General features: G+C 69.6%; 2 protein-coding genes across 6 annotated transcripts in view; both read right to left on the bottom strand.

Annotated features, from left to right (window-relative positions):
* The window catches only part of NSD1 (nuclear receptor binding SET domain protein 1), a 62,942-nt gene extending 57,913 nt beyond the window's left edge, over positions 1 to 5,029 (bottom strand). For 2 of the 5 annotated variants that reach the window (XM_066976982.1, XM_066976986.1), the window contains exons 1-2: positions 3,896 to 4,027; positions 2,958 to 3,673 (exon numbers count right to left, since the gene is read on the bottom strand). In XM_066976982.1, coding sequence (XP_066833083.1) covers positions 2,958 to 3,653 — 696 coding nt within the window. In that variant the 5' untranslated portion in view covers positions 3,654 to 3,673; positions 3,896 to 4,027. Of the gene's footprint in view, positions 1 to 2,957; positions 3,674 to 3,895; positions 4,028 to 4,514; positions 4,534 to 4,799; positions 4,908 to 5,007 lie in introns of those variants that run through there. The other 3 variants (XM_066976983.1, XM_066976985.1, XM_066976984.1) reach the window with 3 other exon arrangements.
* Positions 5,030 to 10,316: 5,287 nt separating this feature from the next.
* FGFR4 (fibroblast growth factor receptor 4) lies at positions 10,317 to 16,662 on the bottom strand. The gene is made up of 18 exons (XM_067005405.1): positions 16,421 to 16,662; positions 15,884 to 15,977; positions 14,659 to 14,928; positions 14,477 to 14,566; positions 14,223 to 14,389; positions 14,003 to 14,126; positions 13,542 to 13,732; positions 13,298 to 13,436; positions 13,002 to 13,195; positions 12,683 to 12,828; positions 12,457 to 12,578; positions 12,239 to 12,349; positions 11,905 to 12,095; positions 11,581 to 11,703; positions 11,426 to 11,496; positions 11,091 to 11,228; positions 10,917 to 11,022; positions 10,317 to 10,835 (listed from the first exon to the last, which is right to left on the bottom strand). The coding sequence occupies exons 2-18, from the start codon at positions 15,963 to 15,965 to the stop codon at positions 10,689 to 10,691; spliced, it is 2,412 nt and encodes an 803-aa protein (XP_066861506.1). The 5' UTR covers positions 15,966 to 15,977; positions 16,421 to 16,662; the 3' UTR covers positions 10,317 to 10,688.
* Between the last annotated feature and the right edge of the window lie 3,413 nt (positions 16,663 to 20,075).

Raw genomic sequence — 20,075 nt, 5'->3', positions numbered from 1 at the left:
CCACGCAAGGCTGTCACAGGACCCCTGCCACTCGCGAAGGCCAAAGAAATGCTAAAGACAAGTTCCCGTCAAGCTGATAAAGAACACAAATTTAAAAAAAAAGTCCACCGTTTCAATTTGAATGGCTCTGATCCAACATTAACACCACGTTCAGAATGAAGCCCGCCATCAGCTGCCAGCAGTCACTGCATTGTCACTTCTGGAGCAGAAACAATAGCCCCAATAACGGCCGCTGCGATTTGTTTCCCTCCAGCACAAAACCTGGCAGTAGCTGCTGAGAGCTGGGAGGAGAGTTTCAGCAACCCTTAACTAAGATTAAGGTGGCAGTTAAAACAACTTCAGAATATGCACATCCCACTTTACACCTGAATGCTACCGGAGCGACCTGTCCCCTGCCTGCTGCCACCCCAGAGCAACCAGAGGCCAGGGCCATTAACAACTCCGTGCAAAACAATACCTGCCTGCCACCCCGCCTGCCCAGAGGCACTGCCTGAATGCTGGCCTTTGCATCCCACTAAAGGCCGAGCCAACTGCTGTCCCTTCTGCTGGAAGCACCCTTGACATTTTGGAAATGAGCCTTTTCAAAGCTCCTAACGATCCAGCCAAAGCCAAAAGCTTGCAAGGGTCTGATGGGCAGCTGAATGTCAGCACACAGAGGGCTGAGATGCATGCACGCTTTTCTCCTGGCAAAACAGGGAGCGAAGAAGCAGTGGGCATACACTCAGAGCCCTTAGCTTCGCAAATAAAAGCTCAAAGTCCTGCTGTAAAGTGAAGGAGACCCATGTCGGGCTGGGTAAATGGGATTATCTGAAAGAGTAGCCCAGCTATGACAAGTCACCCTAAAAATAGCAATGCAGAGCTCCTGTTTTTTTTATTTTGTTGTTAGGTTTTGTTTGTTTTTTTCAAGTTTTAGCAGGCTCTCAAAGACAGCTGACTCGAGTTACGCAAATACAAATGAGACAGGAATTAAATGCCCACATGAATGGGGTTCTTAGGACAAGCCTCGTTATTCCAAGCTGCTATGTCATGTTCAACAATTAAGAGATTTAACCATCTCGTTGGTAACCTGGCACAGACAGAAATCTCTACCGCTTCCCATCCCATGAACAGCAGAGCTAAAACGGGTGAACGCTGGCACAACCTGCACGGCCTTATCAACAGAAGAATGCAAGGCTCAAGGAGAGAAGGATCCCAAGCTGTCTACAATACGCTTTCTTTTTATGCCTTTTTTTTCCCCTGAACGCAGTTATGTTTTAGAGTCAGCAGAACAATTCAGTGAGGTTAATGTCATACTATGGCAGACAGGATGGCAGCTTCACTGAAAAGTCAGCCCTTCATTGCATATTCAAATAGCAGGCTCAATCACTAAAAGTGTTCTCACTGCACAAAGCTGCAGCTCTGCGGTGCACGTAGTAAAGCCACCGATAGTACAAGCAAGTGTTGTGAAAGTACCTCTGCGAGCTTCTGTTTACAACGTGAGACCCTCCCACAACCGCATCACTGAGCACATGGCTGCTGAGATCCCTGCTTTACTCTCAAAACCAAGGCTGAGTTTACGTACAGACCTCACGCTGACAGCAGCCCCCCACCCCGGAGCACCGAAGGTGGGGTCTCCACAAGGAGACAATTCTCCCAAAGGAACACGCGGAAGGATCCGTGATCCAGAGCTGAGCCTGGCGGCGCCTTAAACAAACTGAGGCGCTTTCAGCACCGCGCTGCGATCAGCCCTTCTATGGGCACTCGCTGACAAGCGGTCCCGCATCTCCCACGGCACACGGCAGAAACGCACAGGTTCCCAAATGAACACAAGTGAAAGCAAGCGGGTTTTTTTCCCCCAAACGCTGCATGCACCAGTAGCATCTGCCTGGCATCAGCGGCTATACTGCAATGAGAAAGAGCGAAACAGTTTCAGAGGTCAGCGTTGTCACGAGAGTTAATGTCCACACCTCCCCACCAAATAATACTTAAAGCCAGAGTAGGAAAACTTCAGTTCACACAAACATTTTAAAAATACTCGGGGAAAATATTCAAGATCTCCAAGAACTTAAATATATTTAAAAGGTATGTATGTATAAATAATGAACCTCAACTTGATGATGAACCTCAACTCAATGATGAAACCATTCAAAAGTTATGCTTGCATTCAAAAATGAGTTGTACAAACGCGTCATGTGCATCTAACCACTATCGGTGCTCTAAGGCTTGGACCAGCTTTGCTCATTAAGCACATCTGAAAGCCAACTAATGGAATTCGTGAGCGCAGGGTGAAATTAGAAAGAACCAAAAAAAGCCTGCCCGAATAACGGGCAAGGTTTCCCAAGTGAGATCGGAGAGGCCGTGACACAGCCCCTCCCTAGCAATCGGGAAAGTCTCGCAGCTTGGGCAACTTACGCTAACCCAAACAAAGAGAGCGGTCTGATAGAGCTTTTTTTTTTTTAAAAAAAAAAAAAAAAAGGAGATGCTAAGAGAGGAGAAAGGTCTGCTCCTGCCCTTGTCATCATTAAGTGCACCAGGAAACAAGCTGCTAATGGGGACGGAAAAAAACCCCAAACCTCTGGCACAACTTTGCGAGCATCCTGCTCCTGCGAAGGAATGATGTCAGTCAAGGGGCAAATACCGAGAGGTGTCGGCGGGGACGGCCTCAGAGCCCCGCGACAAAGGCGCCGCCGTCCCCGGGGCGAGTGACAGCGCTGCTACCCGGGGCACGGCCCGGGCCCGGCGGCCCCGAGCGGCGGCGGCTCCCCGGCGGCCGCGCTGGTGTCAAAACTGTCCCCTCGGCAAGATGGCTGCCAGCAGGCAGCCCGGCGATGTCAGCTGCCAGCCGCGGGACCGCGCCGGCCCCTCCGCGCCGGCGGCCGCAAAATGGAGCCCCGGCTTCCCCCCCCCCCCCCGCCTACCCCCCTCCCCCGTTCTTCTTCTCCTTCTTCTTCTCCCACCCCCCCCCCCCCGGTGCTTACGAGCTGCAGGGCCGCCGTGGCGGAAGGCTCCGGTTTGTCCCCCCCGCCGGCCGGCGCGGCGGGGCCGCCGTCCAGCAGCGGCAGCTCGGCTCGCTGCAGGCGGGGCGGCGGCTCCGGGCTGCCGGGGCCCCGCTGCGGCCCGGCGCGGCCGTGGCTCTGCTCCGCCGCGGCCCGCTCCCGGGAACCGGCGGCGGCCTCCTCGTCTTCGTCCTCCTCTTCGTCGTCGTCGTCGTCCTCCTCTTCGTCGTCCTCCTCCTCCTCCGGCGTCTCGGCGCCTTCCTCCTCCTCCTCCTCCTCCTCGTCCTCCTCCTCCTCGTCCTCCCCGTCCCGGAGGAGCAGCGGGAAGGCCGGGGGGGCCCCGTCGGCCGCCGGGCTGGGTCCGTCGGCGCCGCCCGGCGGGTCCCCGGGGCCGCGGGGGGGCGGCGAGCCGGGGTCGGGCAGGGCCTCAGCGCCGTCGGCGGCGCCGCCGAGGTACTCGGCGTTGATCATGGAGGCCAGGTCCTGCAGCCGGCGCAGCGGGATGTAGCAGGACGACGGGTCCTGGCCGTACACGGGCTTGGCGGCCGCCAGCTGCATGGCGGGCGGCTCGGGGCCGCGGCCCTCGCCGAACGGGCCGCCCTTGGCCTCGGCGGCCGCCAGCGAGGTGCCGAAGGGGACGAGGCAGCTGCGGCGGCTCACTTCGCAGGCCTGCTCCATGCCGGGCGGCGGGCATCCACCTGCGGGCACAGCACAATGGGGTCAGCCCGGCCGCCGACACAAAATGGCAGCCGCGCCCGGGGCCCGCTCCGCTCCGCTCGGCGGGCAGGCGGCGGGCAGGCGGCCGCCCGGCCTCCGCCGCGCTAGGCCCAGGCTCGAGGCCCGCCGCCCGGCTCGGCCCGGCTCGGCCCGGCCCTTCTCGCTCCGCCGCCCGCCCGGCCGAAGCGCCGGGCAGCGCTCACCTGCGGCCGCCGCGGCCGGCTCGCCGCCTGCCCCCGCTGCGGGCCGATCGGGAGGAGACGCGCCGACCCGGCCCGGCCAGGCCCCGCCAGCGCCGCTCCGCCGCCTCCCTCCTCCTCCTCCTCCTCCTCCTCCTCCACCACCACCTCCCTCCCCCGCATGCGCGCTCCCGACGCCGCCGCCATCCCGCCGGCGCGCGCCCCGCGCGCGCGCCCGCTCCTGGGGGGGGGGTGCGGCGGCGGCCAATCAGCGCGCGCCCGCGCGCGCCCCCCCCTCCCGTACCCCCCCTCCCTTCCCCCGTGCCCCCCCCCTCCCCCCAGCCCGGACCCCCCCCCCACCTGCCCCCCCCCCCCCCCCGGTCTGGGGCTGGGGGAGGGGAGGGGGCGCTCAGTGCTGCCCCCCCCCGGCCCGCCCCGTGCCAGCGGCCGCCCGCCCGGCCCCGCTCCCACCTGCGGCCCGGCCCGGCACGGCCCGGCACGGCCCCGCGCACATGGCGGCCCCCGGCCGGCCCCGCGCCCTCGCCTCCATCTTAGGTGGCGGCGGGCACCGGGCGGCCCCGGGCCGGGCCGGGCCGGGATGGGGCTGTACGGCCCGGCACCGGGCGGCACGGCCGTGCCTCACCTGCGGGCCGCGCTCCCCCGGTACCCCCCGGGCCCGGCGGGGCCGGCCGCGGGCCTGCGGGGAGCGGCGGCGGCGGAGCGGGCGCCAACAAAATGGAGGCGGCCGGGCCCTGCGGCCCCGACCCCGGCAGCCCGCCCCTCCGCGGGGCGGCCGCACACCGGGCCGGGGGCCGCGGGGCGCCGCCGCCGCCGCCGCCTTCCCCCGCCGGGCCCCGCTATTGTCCGCCGCGCCCCGCCGCCCGCCCGCCCGCCCGCCGCCTCCCCCCCGGCCCCACCGGGCGCGTACCGGGCCTCGCCCCGCCGGGAGGCCGCGGCCTTGGCGGCGGGGCCGTCCCCGGCCGGCTCCGCGATGCCGGGCGGGCAGCGCCGCTCCCTCGCTCCCCGCCGCCCTCCGAGCGCCGCCACCGAGCGCCGCGCCCCCCCCCGGTCCCCGCACAACCCCCCCCCCCCCACCCCGGGGCGGGCAGCGGCGGCGGCGGCGGCTCCGTCGCTACCTCCAGATGCCGGGGCCGGGGTCTCCGCCACCACGAGCGGCGAGGAGCGGGGCCGGGCGCCGCGCCACGCCACGCCACGCCGCCGCCGCACCGGCACGGCTGGGCAGGCACGGGGCGGGGGGGGGGGCGGCGGCGGCCCGGCGGGGGGCAGCGGCCCGGCGGGGGGCAGCGCGGGGATGGGGCACCGGGGCGGTGCTGCCCGGGCCGCGCTGGGGGCAGGGCCCGGCCGCCCCCCCGGGGTGCCGGGAGGGAGGCTGGGTGCCGCGGGGGGGCCGCGGCGCCCTCCCGGCCGGCCGGGGCCGTTCGGGGTTTCTTTCCCCGAGGGTGCCCCGGGGACACCGGCAGCCTCCGGGCACGCTCGCTGCCCGGCCTCGCTCTGCGCTGGGCTGAGGTGCGGCCACCCCTGGTGCGAATAACGCCCTGGTGCACATAACGCCCCGCTGCAAGGCACGGCGCCCCGCTGCAAATAGTGCAGTGCCGCAAGTAAACCACAGCAAACGAACGCTGACCCACAGCGCTGGCATGGCGGCAGGATGCGGCCCGGCCTCGCGCCCGGCCTCGCGCCCGGCCTCCTCCCTGCCCACGCTCGCTGCTGGCCCTTGGGCACGTGGTTCCCTCCACAGCGCCCGTGTCCCGGCGGGCACCGTCCCGCAGCAGCCGCCCCGTCCCCATCGGTGCCACACCGAGGCCCCCAGCCCGGTGTCCCCACTTTGGCATGTCACCGCCGTGGCGAGGCCGCGGCGCTGGGTCTCGCTCCAGCACACCCACGGAGGGTGGAGTGACTTGGCAGGAAGCGCCACGGCCGGAGGCTCGGCTTGTGGTTGTTTGTACCGCCGAGGTCCCGCCGTGGGGCTTGGCCGGCCTCAGCGCTGCGTGGGAGCGGGGCCCGCGCCGTGCCCGGTGCTGTGCGGACACCCAGCCCGTGCCGGCGGGGCAGTGCCGCGCTGCAGGGAGCGATCCCGTGCCGCCAGGCTCCCTCGGGGCGGCCCAGCCCGCGGCAGCCGCACCCTCGGCACGCGGGGCCCTGGGAGCCGACTTTCCCTCCTTCCTGCTCAGACCTGTCACGTGTGTTTCCGTCCCGAAATAAAGCAGGCGGTTTTATTTAGAACCCCCCCGGGGGCGGGCAGGGCTCGGCGCGGGATGAGAGCACACGGAGCAGCTCGTGGCCCCACAGCCTTCCCTAGCACCGGGGCGCCCAGCGAGCGAGGGCTGCCGTGGTGCGGGGACAAGGTCGAGGAGCGTCCCCACAAAATGGGGGCCGCCTGCAGGCCCCCGGCCATCACCAGCTCCTCTCACACTGGTTATAGCATTGGCTGGCTGGGGAAGAGCGGGGTCTGCGGGCAGGGCGCCTCACAGCCCGGCATCCTCCCTGTGCCCCCCACGTGCCTGAGCCACGTGCTGGGGGCTGAGCTCACGGCCACGCAGCGCGGCCACCACCTCGCCCCACGGGACGCTGGTGGGCAGGGGCTGAAACCCTCGGGCAGTATTGCCCAAGTGCCTGGGGGCACGTCCCCAGCCCCCCACCCACAATCCCAGCACCCCCGAACAGCCCTCCCGATCCGTCCCCACAGCCGTGGGGCTGCCGCCGCAATGGGGAGCGAGGACGCCATGCGTTGATCCTGCTCCCGCCGTGCCGCCACCCCCGCAGCAAGGCCCCCTCCCGGCTCCTCTCTTCCGGCCGTGGAGCCAGCAAATGGCACCGGGGCTGCGGTGCTGCCGCCCGGATGTGTGGCGCAGGGGCCGCGGCCGCGCGGGGCTTTGTCTGCGGCCCGGCGGGGAGCGTGGCGAGGCCTCCCCGGTACGGCCTCCCTCGTGGGGCCTCCCCGGTGGCCGGCTTCACCCGCTCGGCTTCCCGCACCGCCGCCAAGGCCAAGCGGCCCTTGGGAGCAGGCGGCCGAGCCGCGGCTGCCCGATCCCAGGGGGATGCCTGGAGAGGCTCCTGCGGAGGACGGTGGGGTGGGATGGAGGCCGGGGGACGCAGGGCCTCGGGGAGCAGCGCGGGGCCCAGCACAAAGGGCCGGGGCTGCGGGGCTGGCGCATGACCGGCGAGCGTGGGCGAAAGGGTTAAGGCGCTGCGGCGGGCAGGCGGAGGGCTGGCCCGGCCGGGGGAGGAAGGAAGCAGAGGAGGAGAGGAGAGGGGAGAGGAGAGGGGCGCATCCTGCCCGGAGGCCCCTTTCCCCCGTGGGGAAGAAGCTCGGGAAACCGCCGGGGATGGAAGCGGGGCCGCGGGCTGGGCGCAGCCCCGTTGCGTGCCGGCGGCACCGCGCTGGCAGGCGGGCAGAGCCGCACGCATCTGCCGCTCGCCGGGCGCTGTGCCCAGCCCTGCGGCCCCAAAACCTTGGCTGGGGTGACCCCAGGAGATTGGGGGGGGGGGGGGGAGCAAGACCCCCAGAACCAGGTGCAGGGCACAGGGGGACAGGGACCCATGCAGAGGACTGGGGTGGGGTGGCACAGGATAGTGCCCCCCCCATAGGCTAAGGCATGGCGACGGGGGCTCCAGTTCAATGCCCCCATTGAGCCGGGGGGCACAGCCCGTGGGGGTGCCCCAATACATGGGTTTGCTCTGGGGCATTTCCACCCCCCCCCCAGCCTTCAGGTGCTGCCACCCCTGTCGGAGCCCGGTGTGGGTGGCAAACCACGTCCCAAGCCCCCCGCCCGTCCTTCCAGCCGGGTTCGTCCCGGTCCCAGGACCCGGGGGGGTGCGGGCAGAGGTGGGGGGGGGGCTCCCGGCGCTGCCCGCCCGGTGCGGAGCTGCCGCGGCCGGCCAGGAGATGGGGCTCGCAGCCCGGCTTCCCCGCACCGGCACCGGCACCGGCCCGGGGAGCGCAGCGGGACGGGGGGGCACGGGTGGGGGCGTTGGGGGGGGGCACGGTGCTCGCGTGGGCGTGGGAGGGAGCGAGCGGGGGCTCGGGGGGCGCCGAGGGGGGGGCTCGGGTCCGTGCGGGTGGCCGGGGGGGCAGCAGCCGCCTGCCTTCGGCTCTCCACGGGAAGCGGCCGTCCCGCGTGGGGCCCCGTGGGGCCCTGCCCCTGCCCCCCCTGGGGGCTCTGCCCTTCCCCTCCGCTGCCCGGCGGTGCCCAGAGGGCAGGGGACAGGGGGGCACGGGAATGGGGGGGGGGGGGCCCAACCCCAGCCGCGGGGCAGAGGCTATCTGCATCCCACAAAAGCCAGATTCTCCCCCAAGATAAAATCCCAGCGCTTTTGTTCAGGGGAAAAAAAAGGCGAGGGCACCTCCCGGCCCTCCAACAGGCGGTCGTTAAGGGAAGGCGTCTCCAGCGAGGGGCTGGAATGAGGACCTGGGGCCGCTGCTCCTGCCCCGGGGCTCGCCCCCACACCGCCCCACGGCCAGCGGTGCGGGGAGGGGGCCGGGAGGGACCCCAAGACCCCCGGGGACCCGCAGGAGGCGGCTCAGCCCCGGCAGGCTCCGGCCCCGCACCGCGGCTGGGGGATGGCGTGTGGGAACGGTGCCTCAGGAAACCAGCGGGATTTACTGGGCTACACGCTAAATCCCCCTCACAAAAGGGGCCTGTTCGTGGGGACAGGATGCCGGTGGCTCAGCCACACTTGTTTGGCCAGCAGAGCCTGGCGGATTAAGGACAATTGGTTCAGCCCTGACAGAAAACACCAGGAATGTTAAACAATAAAACCGCCTCCAGTTGTTGCGGGGCTGCGGGATGCCCCGGGATGCCTCCACTGCCCTGTGCCCCGGCACAGCCCCGTGCTCCTGCCCCAGTCCTGCTGCTGAGCCCGCTCTGCTCCACCGGCACCATGACGGGACGCTCGGGTGTCCAGGGACAGGGCAGCCCCAGGCAGAATGGGCACAGTGCCGGGCACCGCTAGGACCCCAAAAGCATTGCTGGTGGCCCCAAAAGCATCTCTGGGTGGCTGGTGGCATGAATGCACGAGCTGCAAAGATGCACACTCACCTTGTGAGCTCAGTGAGCGGGAAGGAAGCGAGGCCCCGTGGGGTTGCACCCACACCCTGCTGCCCCCATCTCTCCCCAAGCCCTGGGCACAGGGGGTGCGAGGTCCCCCCGCGTGCCATTAGGGATCGATGAATCCCCCTCCCCAACATCCTTTTGCAAATCGGCCACTGCTCCATTTTCCAGGGAAGCGCCAAGGAAGCAAATCCCCTGCACAGCCCCGTCCCCAGGCACCCACGGGTCCGGGTTTACCCAGGGCTGGCTCCCCCGGGGCCGTGGGGTGTGGGGCAGCCAGCCCGGGCAGTTTGCCCTCCGGCGTGTGAATGCCCCATTCAGGGCTGTGATAAATGCATTGGTTCTGGCACATTAGCAGACAGCTGGGATCCTTCGCCGGGTAGGGAGGCAGCGGGGACGGGGCAGGTTTCACACCTGCTGGTGGTCTGCAGGCCCCGGGGGGGCTCTGCCCAGGGGAGAGGAGGAACAGGGCCCCTGGATGAGGGGCTGGGAGCGGTGCAGGCCTGCTTCAGGGCTGGAATCCTCCTGGCAGCACTGCTGGGGCTGCACGACAGGAGGGGACCCTAGGACAGCTCTACAAGCAGGTACGGGGCAGGGCAGGCTCTGCCCCACAGGAGCTTGCCCAAAGGTGGCTGCACCCTACTGCAAGCAGGGGTGAGATGAAGGGACCGCTTTCCATCTGCGCTGAGCCCCCAGCTCCCGCCCCACACATCCCCATTGCTCCCCGAGAGCCACCTTGCAGGCTGGGGGGGCTGCGCCCCGCCGCTGGAGCTGCGCCTGCAGCTGGGAGCTGGGGAAGGAAATCAGATCCCAGGGCTAACGGCCCTGCAAAGCCCAGCCCTTGCCGGAGCGGAGGAGACGAGGTGAAACCCTAGACCCAGGGAGCAGGCTGGCAGGAGGGGGCGAGACAGCTGCAGCCCCCGCTCCCTGCAGAGCCGAGCTGGGTGCTGCGGGGCAAAGCAGGCACCAGAAAGCAAGGCCTGGGGCTGAAGCCCCCAAACCTCGCTCACAGGGGCACTGGGGTTAGGAGAAGGCAGCGCAGAGCCCGTAACTCACTTTTATCTGGTGTCCTGGGGCTGGCCCAGGTGGGGAGGGGGGGTCCCCAGCGTGCCGGGCCGGGGGCTCTTTCCCAGCCTGGGAGCCGGCAGCAGTTGGTGGATCAGTTTCAGGGCGATGCTGGTAGCGGAGTTCACGGTGGCTTAGCGCAACAGTGGCTAATGGGGAACAGATGCAACAGTGCTTTGTGCCGGAGCGGGGCTGGAGGCACAGGAGTGGGGACGCCGCTTCCTGCACCTGTGGCACTGCCCCCCGGCAGCGCGCGTCCTCCCCCGGCCCTCCTCGCCCCTGGGAGCAGCCCAGAAACTGCACCAGGGTCTATTCCAAAAAAATAATTTATCAGGTCGATATTTCACGTACATAAATATTCATCTCTATGGCTATGTACAGAGGCAGGCAGCGGGGCTCCCGCCAGGAGACACTTCCACCGAAACACTGGACACAGCCCGGCTCCCCAGGGGCACCGCGGGGCAGTGCCCCCCCTGCCCCCCCACCAGGCAGAGGCTCGCTCAGCCCTGCATTGCTGGGACCCCACCAGGACTGAAGGGCTTCGTGCAGAAACGGGGGGGGGGGGGAAAAAGAGCCCAGTCCCCGGGGAGGGGGCCACCCCCTGCGCTGCTCACGCTGGGTGCGGCAGGGAACGGCCCTGCCTGGATCCGCTCTGCGGCATCGCCCTGCCCTGCCCGCCCTTAAGTCCTCACGCTGGGGTAGGTGAAGAGGCAGGGAGCGAGCGGCAGCGGGTCGTGGGTGAAGACGGAGTCGTCCGAGGAGCAGGTGCTGGTGGTGTCCTCGCAGGAGGGCGAGTACTGCTCGAAGGGCATGGAGAGGTCCAGGTACTGCAGGGGAGACACCGTGCCGTCAGCGCCCGCCCCGCCGCCACCCCCCCCGCCACGCACACCATCCTCATCATCACTCACCTCCTCCGAGACGGCCGCCAGGATCTTGTCCAGCCCCTCCACCAGCTGCTTGAAGGTGGGGCGCTGCGAGGGCACGGCGTGCCAGCACTCCCGCATCAGCATGTACCTGGGGGCCGGGCCGCGTTAGGGGGGGGCACAGCTCGCCCTGCCCGCCCCCCCCCGGCCGCTACTCACAGCTCGTGGGTGCAGTTGGACGGCCGGTCCATGCGGTGCCCCTCCTTCAGCAGCTTGAAGAGCTCCTCCACGGGGATGCCGGGGTAGGGTGAGCCGCCCAGGGTGAAGATCTCCCACATCAGGATCCCGAAGGACCACCTGGGATCACACGTGGCAAGGGGGCTCGGACACGTCCCTGCACCCTGCCCCAGCAGGAGGGGTCTGGCTGCCACCAGGCTGGTGCCAGCCCCCCGGAGCACCCCTGTCCTACGGATGGGGACCCTCCAGCACACACACAGCCCCACGGTGCTGCCTCAGCCCACACCTCGTGGCAGCCCTCGGGCCCCAGGACTCACACATCGCTCTGGTGGGTGTAGACGCGGTCAAACAGAGCCTCTGGTGCCATCCACTTCACGGGCAGGCGGCCCTGCAGGAGCAAACCCTCTGCTGAGCTGGGGTCCCGGCCTCCCAGCCCTCGCTCTGCCCCTCGCTCTGCCCCCCCCGTGCTCACGTTGCTGGTTTTCTTGTAGTAGTCGATGTCGTGGACGTCCCTGGCCAAGCCGAAGTCGGCAATTTTCATCACGCTCTCTGCTGTGACCAGCACGTTGCGGGCAGCCAGGTCGCGGTGGATGCACTGCCGGGAGGGAAGCGGCACCCGCAGGAGATGTGAGAGGGCAGCTGCAGCTCAGCGCGCTCCCTCGTCACACCCTGACCCCACTATGGCACCCCGAGGTGCCACCAGCCCCCCCCATGGCACCATCACCCCCAGGGCTGGGGGCTTCATCCCTCCCGCCCCGCTCTTTTCGGCACCCCGCGCGGGCTGCGCCAGCCCTACCCGCTTGGACTCCAGGTACTCCATGCCGCGGGCCACCTGGTAGACGCAGGACACCAGGTCCTTGAAGGAGAGCTGCTCCTCAGGCAGCGCCGTGATGTCGAAGGTGTAGTCGGGCGTGGGAGGGCGCCGGGCGCGGAGGTACTCGCGCAGGTTGCCCTTGGCTGCGAACTCCACAATCACGTACAGCGGCCCTGCAAAGGGCGAACGCTCCGCTCAGCCCTCGTGTCCCTGCCCCGCCGCCCCCCAGCCCCGTCCTGCCCCCAGCACCCTTCCTGCCACTGCCCCCTGCGGCCCCCGCACCCCGCGCCCAGCCTTCCCCAGGGCCCCCCCTCACCGTCCTGCGTGCAGACGCCCAGGAGGTTGATGATGTTTTTGTGCTTGTCCATGAGCTTCATCATCTCCATCTCGGAGATGAGGTCGGCCAGGTCCTTGTCGGTGGCGTTGTCTGGGGACAGGGGGCTGTGTCACTGCGCCAGCCGCCGTGGTGCCACAGCCCGGCACCGCCACAGCCCCCGTGCCCGGGAGGCTGCAGGGGAACCTCCCCCTCCTTACCTTTGAGCATCTTCACAGCCACGGTGACGGCTCTGTCCGGCCGCTCCCTGTCGATGCCGTACGCCTCTGCCCGCACCACCTGGCCGAAGCAGCCTTCTCCCAGGGGCTTGCCCAGCACCAGCCTGGCAGGGAAAGGCAGAGCTGTGAGCTGGATCCAGGGGCAGCGCAGAGCTGCAGCGCTGGCACCGCCAGCCCCAGCCCTCCCCAGCGCCGCGCGGCTCCGTACTTGTCCCGGGGGAACTCCCACTTGGAGTCGAGGGGCAGGTCCAGCTCCACGACCCCCGCCAGCATGGGGGCACAGCTGGAGGAGAGGCGAGTGACGCGCATCAGGGACGTGCTGGACTTCCCAGAGGAGCTGGAGTCCAGGGAGAACTGCAGAGAGAGCGCGGGAGACCTCAGCCGCCCGGCCACGTGCTCGGGCCGATGGCCCCAAGGGCAGGGCTCATGCCGAGGCCGTCAGGAGGGTAAGGTGTGACAGGGGCAGGTGGCACCAGCAGAGCCAGTCGGCCACCAACGTCCCCCCAGGGCTCCAGCTCGGCCCTCACCTGCCGAATGAGCGGGAATTTGGAGAGCTTGTGGACTGCCATGGGCTCCAGGGGCTGCTTGCTCGACTGCGTCTGCATCCGGCACAGCACCACGATGATGACGGCCATGGCCACGGCCAGCGAGCCCGACGTGTAGATGATGATGTCCGTGTACTTGGCCTCGGGGGCCTCGGCCTCCCGCACCAGCTCCTCTTCTGGAGGGAGAGGAGGCGTCAGCCTGCAGTCCCCGCAACACCCAGGGCCGCCCCCAGCCCCGACCAGCCTCACGGTGCTCCCCGACCCCCCCCCAGCCCTACCTGGGAGCACGGTGAGCCAGGCCGACTGGTAGGAGAGGCCGATGGAGTTCCCCGCCAGGCAGGTGTACTCGCCCGCGTCCTCCATGGAGACGTTGCGCAGGTACAGCACCTCCACCTCCGAGCTGTTGATATCCGCGGTCTGCCGGCAGAGCCAAGGACCTTGAGCATCCCCCCACGGGGACGGGCTCTGCGTGCCCCCCGTCACCCCTCCGGGGGGGGAGCACCAGGGGGGCCCGGCCGCTACCTTGAGCACTTGCACGTAGGGCACCCCGTCGGGGCCGTAGCTGCTGCCGTTCACCTCGATGTGCTTCAGCCACTGGATGTGGGGCTGGGCGTCGCTGTAGACCTTGCAGAAGAACTCCACGTCGCTGCCCACCAGGGCGGTGGTGTTGGCGGGGAGCCCTGCCTGCAGGATGGGCCGGTGCGGGGACCTCTCTGCACCCGGGACAGCAGAGCAGCATCACCCGCGTGGCCCGCGGCACCCGCAGAGGGGTCACACCGCTGCCTCCCCACCCTCCGTGAACCCCCAGGGACCCACGGTGACCCCAGCTGGTGCCTTGTCCCCACGTCTCTCGGGTGCAAGGGATGCTCAGGCAGAGAGGAGCTGAGCACGGGCTCCTCCACCCCATTCCCCCAAGCCTGTCCCCGCTCCCAGGCACTATGCGAGCGGAGACCCGGGAGCAGCGCCGCCAGCAGAGCCCTCACCCAGCACGTCCAGCAGGTAGCTGTAGCGGATGCTCCCAAACCTGTTCTCCACCAGGCAGGTGTAGTTGCCGCGATCGGAGGGCACCACGCTCTCCATGACCAGGCTCCAGTGCTGGTGCCGGAGCTGCAGCGGGGAGGAGAGGCGGGGGGAGGAACGGGGTCAGCTCAACAGAGCCGCTGCTGAGCGGGATGCCAGGAGCAGGGGGAATGGGGACCTTACCCGGATGCCCCCGATGCGGTGCTCCCCCCGGAACTCGCGCCCGTTCTTGAACCAGCGGATGCTGGGGCTGGGGCTGCCCGAGGCCGGGCAGCGAAACTTGACGGTGTTCCCCGCGGGGACGGCGTACAGCTTCTTGTCCATCCGGTGCGGGTGGGTCCAGTACGGCGCTGGGGGCAGACGTGGCGTGCCGTGGGACGGGGCGCGCGGCACAGCGCCAGGCAGCCCAGCTCGGCCCTGCCCAGGGCAGCACTCACCTCTGTGCACGTAGACGGGCTCCTCGCTGCGGTCTCCGTGGGGACCGTCCCCATCGCTGTCTTCGTCGTCATCGCCCGACGCCAGCGAGTCTGCGAGGGGAGGCAGGTTGTGAGGGATGCCCCCGTCCGCAGGACCAGGGAAGCGGGGGCGCGCTCCCCCCAGCGCTGCCCTGGGCTCTCACCCACGACGGAGATGGTGAAGTTGCGCAGGATCTCCCCAGTGCCCCGTGCCCGGCACACGTAGAGCCCCGAGTCCTCGTAGGCGACCTCGGAGATCTCCAACAAGCTCTGCTGGAGATGGACGCGGCCCCCCGGGACAAGTGGCCTGGACTCCTTGTACCAGACCACGCTGGCACCGCTGTGGTTGGCGTCGCAGTACAGCTTCAGCACATTGCCTGGGTCCAGCAGGAGATGTTCCTCCTCCGACTCCAGCAAGGGACTCTCAAACAGCTCTGCAGCCCAGGAGAGACGCGCTGAGCGCCAGGCACGGTGCTCTCCCCCCCGACAGCATGGCCCCGCCACACACCCGCCCGGCGCACGGAGCACACGGCACGACGTGGCCCGGTGCTCGGCTGCGGACACGGGCGAGGGCTGGACTCTGCCCTCGGGCACGGGGACGAGGCTTCCCCAGCGGCTGCCTGGCACTGGCGTGTCCCTGTCCAAGGCCACACAATGCCAAACTCCTTTCGGGGGGGCCACTCCTGCAGGCACAGGGTGCCCAAGCCCATCCTGCTGCGCTGGGAACGGGAAGGGAACGGGTGCCCTCAGCATCAAACCCTCCTGGCCACCCTCCCCACAGGGCTGCTGGAAAAGCCAGCACCAAAGAATTATTCTGTTCTGTTCTGGTCTGCCTGGAGCAGACCGCAGTACAGACAGCCCTTGCTGTCCCAGCACAGCGTCGGAGTGGTGATGCTTGGACCCGAAGCGGAGGAGATGCCAGGACCCAAAGCCCCGCAGCTCCGAGCACGGCAGCCCCGCAGCCCCTGCCTGCGTGTCCCGTGCAACGTCCCCGAGCCCCGAGCGCTGCGGCTGTCAGCACACGTGTGCACATCCAGAGCGGGAACGACCCAACCGCCCAGCATCGCCTGACCGCTGCTGCACCAACCCCGGCCACGCCACTGGGCTGCCCGCACGCCGTGGGCCTTGGGGACCGAGCCAACATCGAGCCAACACGCAAAGACCACCGAAAGCAGCCTCACCGCCCCAGAAACCCCCCAGCGTGGCCGCAGATCCCACCCCAGCCGCGCTGGGTGCAAGGTGCCTCCCAGCCACCCGCTCTCGCACCCAGTCAAGCCCACCACCGGCGGGCAGCACGGGGGTCTCGGCGGGGTGCCGGAGCCAAAGACGCCACCCCAACCCCGAAGCCCCCTCTCCCGAGCCCCGAGTCCCCCCCCTCCGGCCCCGTACCTGTCTCCATCGCCCCACGGCGGGAGGCGGCGGGCCGAGCCGCCAGCAGCAGCCCGGCCAGGACGTGCCAGAGCGGCCGCATCTTGCCGGCCTCCTGCAAGGCACCGGCAGCGCGGTCAGGGGGCTGCGCGCCCCCGGGGGGAGCCGGGCCGCGCCCGGACCCGGTGAGGGACGGGCCGGGCCGGGACCGGAGGGCTGCGCGGAGCCCCGACGGCACGGCCCCGACCGGGGCAGCGCCAGTCCCCGCGACCGCAGGGACCTTGCGGGGGTTTGGGGACCTGGGAGGGGACTGGGAAAAATGGGGGGGGGGGGGGGGGGGGGGGGGCTGCCCGTAGCCTTAACCCGAGGGGGGGGACGGGGAGGGGACGGCAGGAGCGGGGGGCGCGGGGAGAGGTCCCGGGCTCGGCGCCCCGCGGATGGGGCGGCGGGGAGGGATGGGGGTCGGGGAAGGGATGGGGGCGGCGGGGAGGGATTGGGGGGGGGGGAAGGGATCGCGGGGAGGGGGGGGGGAGTCGCGGGAGGGGGTCGCGGCGTTACCGGCGGGGAGCGGCTCCCTCGGCGGAGCCGCCCGCGCGGTGCGGGGAGGACCCGGGCAAAGTCCGCCGCCGCCGCCGCCGGCGCCTCCGGGGCCGTGCCGGGCCGGGCCGTGCCGAGCCGTGCCGGGCTCAGCGCCCCGTCCCCATGGCGGCCCCCGGCCTGGAGCTGGCTCCGCCGCCGCCTTGGCCGCGCTCTGCCGCCGCCGCGGGCGCGGGCACTTTGTAGGGCGGCGCTCGGGTTACACCGCGCCGCGGGCGGCCCCGACCCCGCCCCGCCCCCGGGACCGAGCCCGGGACCGAGCCCGAGCCGTGCCCGAGCGTTGCCGGGCGCCGTTCCCGGCAGCGGGGCAGCGCACCCGCGGGCTAATTGGTGCCGCCGCAATTAGCCGCCGCCTTATCGCTGCCGGGGCCATAAAGCGGCCGTGCGTGACCCCCATTAGGAGCCCATAAGGCCCCGTCGTAAAAACACCGCGGGGCTGCGAGCCGGGGCCCGGGCGGCCCTAATCCGGCCCATAAACACCTCCCGGACCCCCCCGGGGGGACCCCGGGCACCGCGAGCGACCCCCGGCCGCCTCCTCCATCCCCTGCCGGTAACGGGGACCCGGTCCCCGGTCCCCAGAGCCCTCCCGCAGCCGCAGGCTGGCTGCGGGCTTCGCAGCTCGGTGTGGGGCTGCGCTGCCCCGAGCCCCGTGCCGCTGTGAGCGGGGCACGGCCACCCCCGTCCCCCCCCGTCCCCCCCCGTCACCCCCATCCCACGGGGCCACGAGGCCAGGGCACGGCTCCAGCACATGAGAACAGCGAGCGCGGCACGAGGCGGTGTCACACGAGGGCTGCGCGGTGCCACGGTCACCCGCGGTGTCACCCACCCCGCGCTGCCCCCCGCCCGGGGCGCTGCCCCCACCCCGGGGCGCAGAGGAGCACGGAGCAGCCCCCGCGGCCCCCGGCAGCTGTTCGGCGCGGTGCATTCCTGCCGGCACGCGGAGCGGACGGGAACATCGATTTCACGGGGCAGCAGCCGCCTCCGCAGAGCTCACGGCGTGCCGGAAACACGGAAAAAATGTTGGGTTCAGCTCGATTCGAACCGAAACCACATCTAGACTGGGAGGACAGGGAAATCCTCGGCGAAGCGGAGCCGGCAGTGCCAGGCAGCCCAGCTCGGGGCAGGTCTGGGTGCTGGGGTGCGGAGGGGCTGGGGGGCAGCAGATCCCAGCGGATGGATGCACAAAACCCTGGAGCCCCAGGGGAGATCGGGGCGAGCGTGGGAAGGGATCATTCCCAGTGCTGGGAATGCTGGAGGAGAGCCGGGAGCCCACGGGACCCAGAGCCTGGGATGGGCACAGAGACCCTAAACCCCATCCAGGTCCCTGCAGCGGGGACAGAGCAGGGCGGGCAGATAGGAGCAGGACGAGGGGACCCGCGCTGGCAGCTCGCCCCGTGCCACGCTGGGCATCCCCGCAGAGACCGGGTGGGGGGGGCACGGGCTGCGGGCGGCAGGGAGCTGCTCCCCTCCCTGCTGTGGGGCTGGGGGCTCGGGCTGCCTCGCTTGATTTATAACAGCAACTGAAGGCAAACAAAAAGCCCTTCACGGCAGCACGGCCCACCGCCTGCCGCCCGCCTCCGGCAGCACCGCCACGGCCTCCGCCACGCCAGCAGCTCAACAAGGGGGGATTGTGCCAGCGCCGGCTCCCCGTGCCATGGGGGCAGCCCTGCCCCTGCACCCCCCTTTGCTCCCCGGGCTGCTCCCGTCAGCCGCAGCACCGCAAGGGGTGCGTGTCCCCCTGGGCACCGCGCTGCAGAGAGCTGGACACGGCAGGGTGACCGGGGAGGGGGTGCCCATAGGTGGGTGGTGGGCACGGTACAGATGGGGCAGGGGGACCCGCTCTGCCCCAAACCCGACCCAGGAGAGGTGATATTTGCTGTTTGCGTGCACGGAGCCGGACCCATGGCCTCGCTCGTGTGCGGGGCCCCGCGGCAGCGAGCACGCACGAGGGGCTGGGCGCAGGGGGCTCCATCCTCCCACCCCTGCCCCTTCCTCCAGGCAGTAAATCATCCCTGCTCCCCTCATGAAAGGCCCGTGTATGCGCTGCCGGCGCAGGGAGCCTGCCTGGTGCCAACAATATTGCTCTTGGAAGGCAGCCGGGGCTGCGGGAACACAGCCGCCCCTTGTGCCTGGCCCCAGCGCTCGCCGCCGTTCCTGCTGCGGTCGCACCTGCGGCCAGCATGAGCGCGCGCGGCCGGTGGCTCCTGGGGGGGCCGGAGCCCGGGGGGCTCTTTCCTCCTGGAAGTTTCTCTTGGCTTCTCCTGAACGGCTGTTGTTTGGGGCGCAGGCTCCCCAGGCCCAGCACCCCGTATGCGCATGGGGTCGGGACGCCGAGGGAGCGGGGCCGTGCGAGCACGCGGCGGGCGCACGCCAGCCCCAGGCCGTCCCGGTGCGAAGGCTCCCGGCTCCCTCCTGCCCCGCTGCCCCTGGCACACGGCAGCCTTACGGCCACAACCCGCAGCCTCTTATCAGCTGAGCCGGGCGGGGCGCTCCGGCGGGGCCAGGTCCTGCTCCAGCCTTGCCAGGAGCCACCTCGCTGCTGCTGGCCACACGCAGGGCACAGCGATGTGGGACGTCGGGTCCCAGCCCCGCAGCCTGCCCTGCAGAGCCGGGGCCAGGACAGGAGCTCAGCCTCCGTGCCCAGCCCGGCCGCATCCCTCCGCTCCCCCACATCCCTCCGCTGCCCACCCCGCAGCAGGAGCCGAGCACGGTCCCGCTGGGATCCTGCTGATCCTTATCTCCCCCAGGGAGGGACTGATGGAGCAACCCAGCCCGGTTAAGGTTTAACCAGGCAGAACTTGGCAAACATGAACCCGCTGCTCCCTTTGGGGAGGTGAGAACGCGGGGCCCGGCGCGGGGGCTGCCGGTGAGGGACGCGGTGCCCCAGGTGAGCCCCCGGCGTGGCACAGCAGCACCCGCAGCATCAGGCACTGTGCCCCTGCCGGGGTGAGCAGGGATCACGCTGCAGCACAGCGAGATGCCCATCCCGGGGTGCAGCCGTGCCAGGCACAGGGATGGGGTACGTGGGCCGGGATGGGCGCTGCTCCCCTGCAGCACGTTGCAGACCCCCCAGGCACCAGGCTGGGAGCCACTGCCCGTCCACGGGCTGAGCAAACCAGGCCTCCAGGGCCCACGGGGGGGCTCTTCCCGCCAGCTCTGCCCCCCGCGAGGCACTGGATGCTCATCCCATGAGCAACACGGCCACGGCAGGGTGCCGCGAGGCAGAAGCAGGGCCACCCCCACGATCCCAGCCCCTAATGGCAAGCAGGCGCCCGGCCCTGCCTCCACATCTGCACCTGATTTACTTGCTGGAGACAGCGGGGCCACAAGGGAGGGCAGCGGTTAGGGCTGCAGACGGGGGGCTGCGTTCCCCCCCCCCCCGCTGAGGGGGGACCGGGGTTCCAGCCCCACGCGCTGTGCCGGGGGACGAGGCGGCTGCGCAGACCCACAGGCTCCAAGGAGCTGGCTTGGGCACAGGCGGGGGACGGCGGCGCTTCCGCGGGGATGTGGCTGGGGTGGCTCCGTGCCCCGCGCCTGCCTGCCAGCACGGAAGGCGCTTGGGCTCGGCCCGTGGCGTGCAGCCGGAGCCCCGGCATGGCCAGGTGCTGCCCGCAGG

Source organism: Anser cygnoides, chromosome 14 (assembly GCF_040182565.1).
Source record: "Anser cygnoides isolate HZ-2024a breed goose chromosome 14, Taihu_goose_T2T_genome, whole genome shotgun sequence".
Taxonomy (NCBI): Eukaryota; Metazoa; Chordata; class Aves; order Anseriformes; family Anatidae; genus Anser; species Anser cygnoides.
The sequence above is the reverse complement of the archived record's forward strand: the minus strand, read 5'-3'. Positions and strand labels throughout refer to the sequence as shown.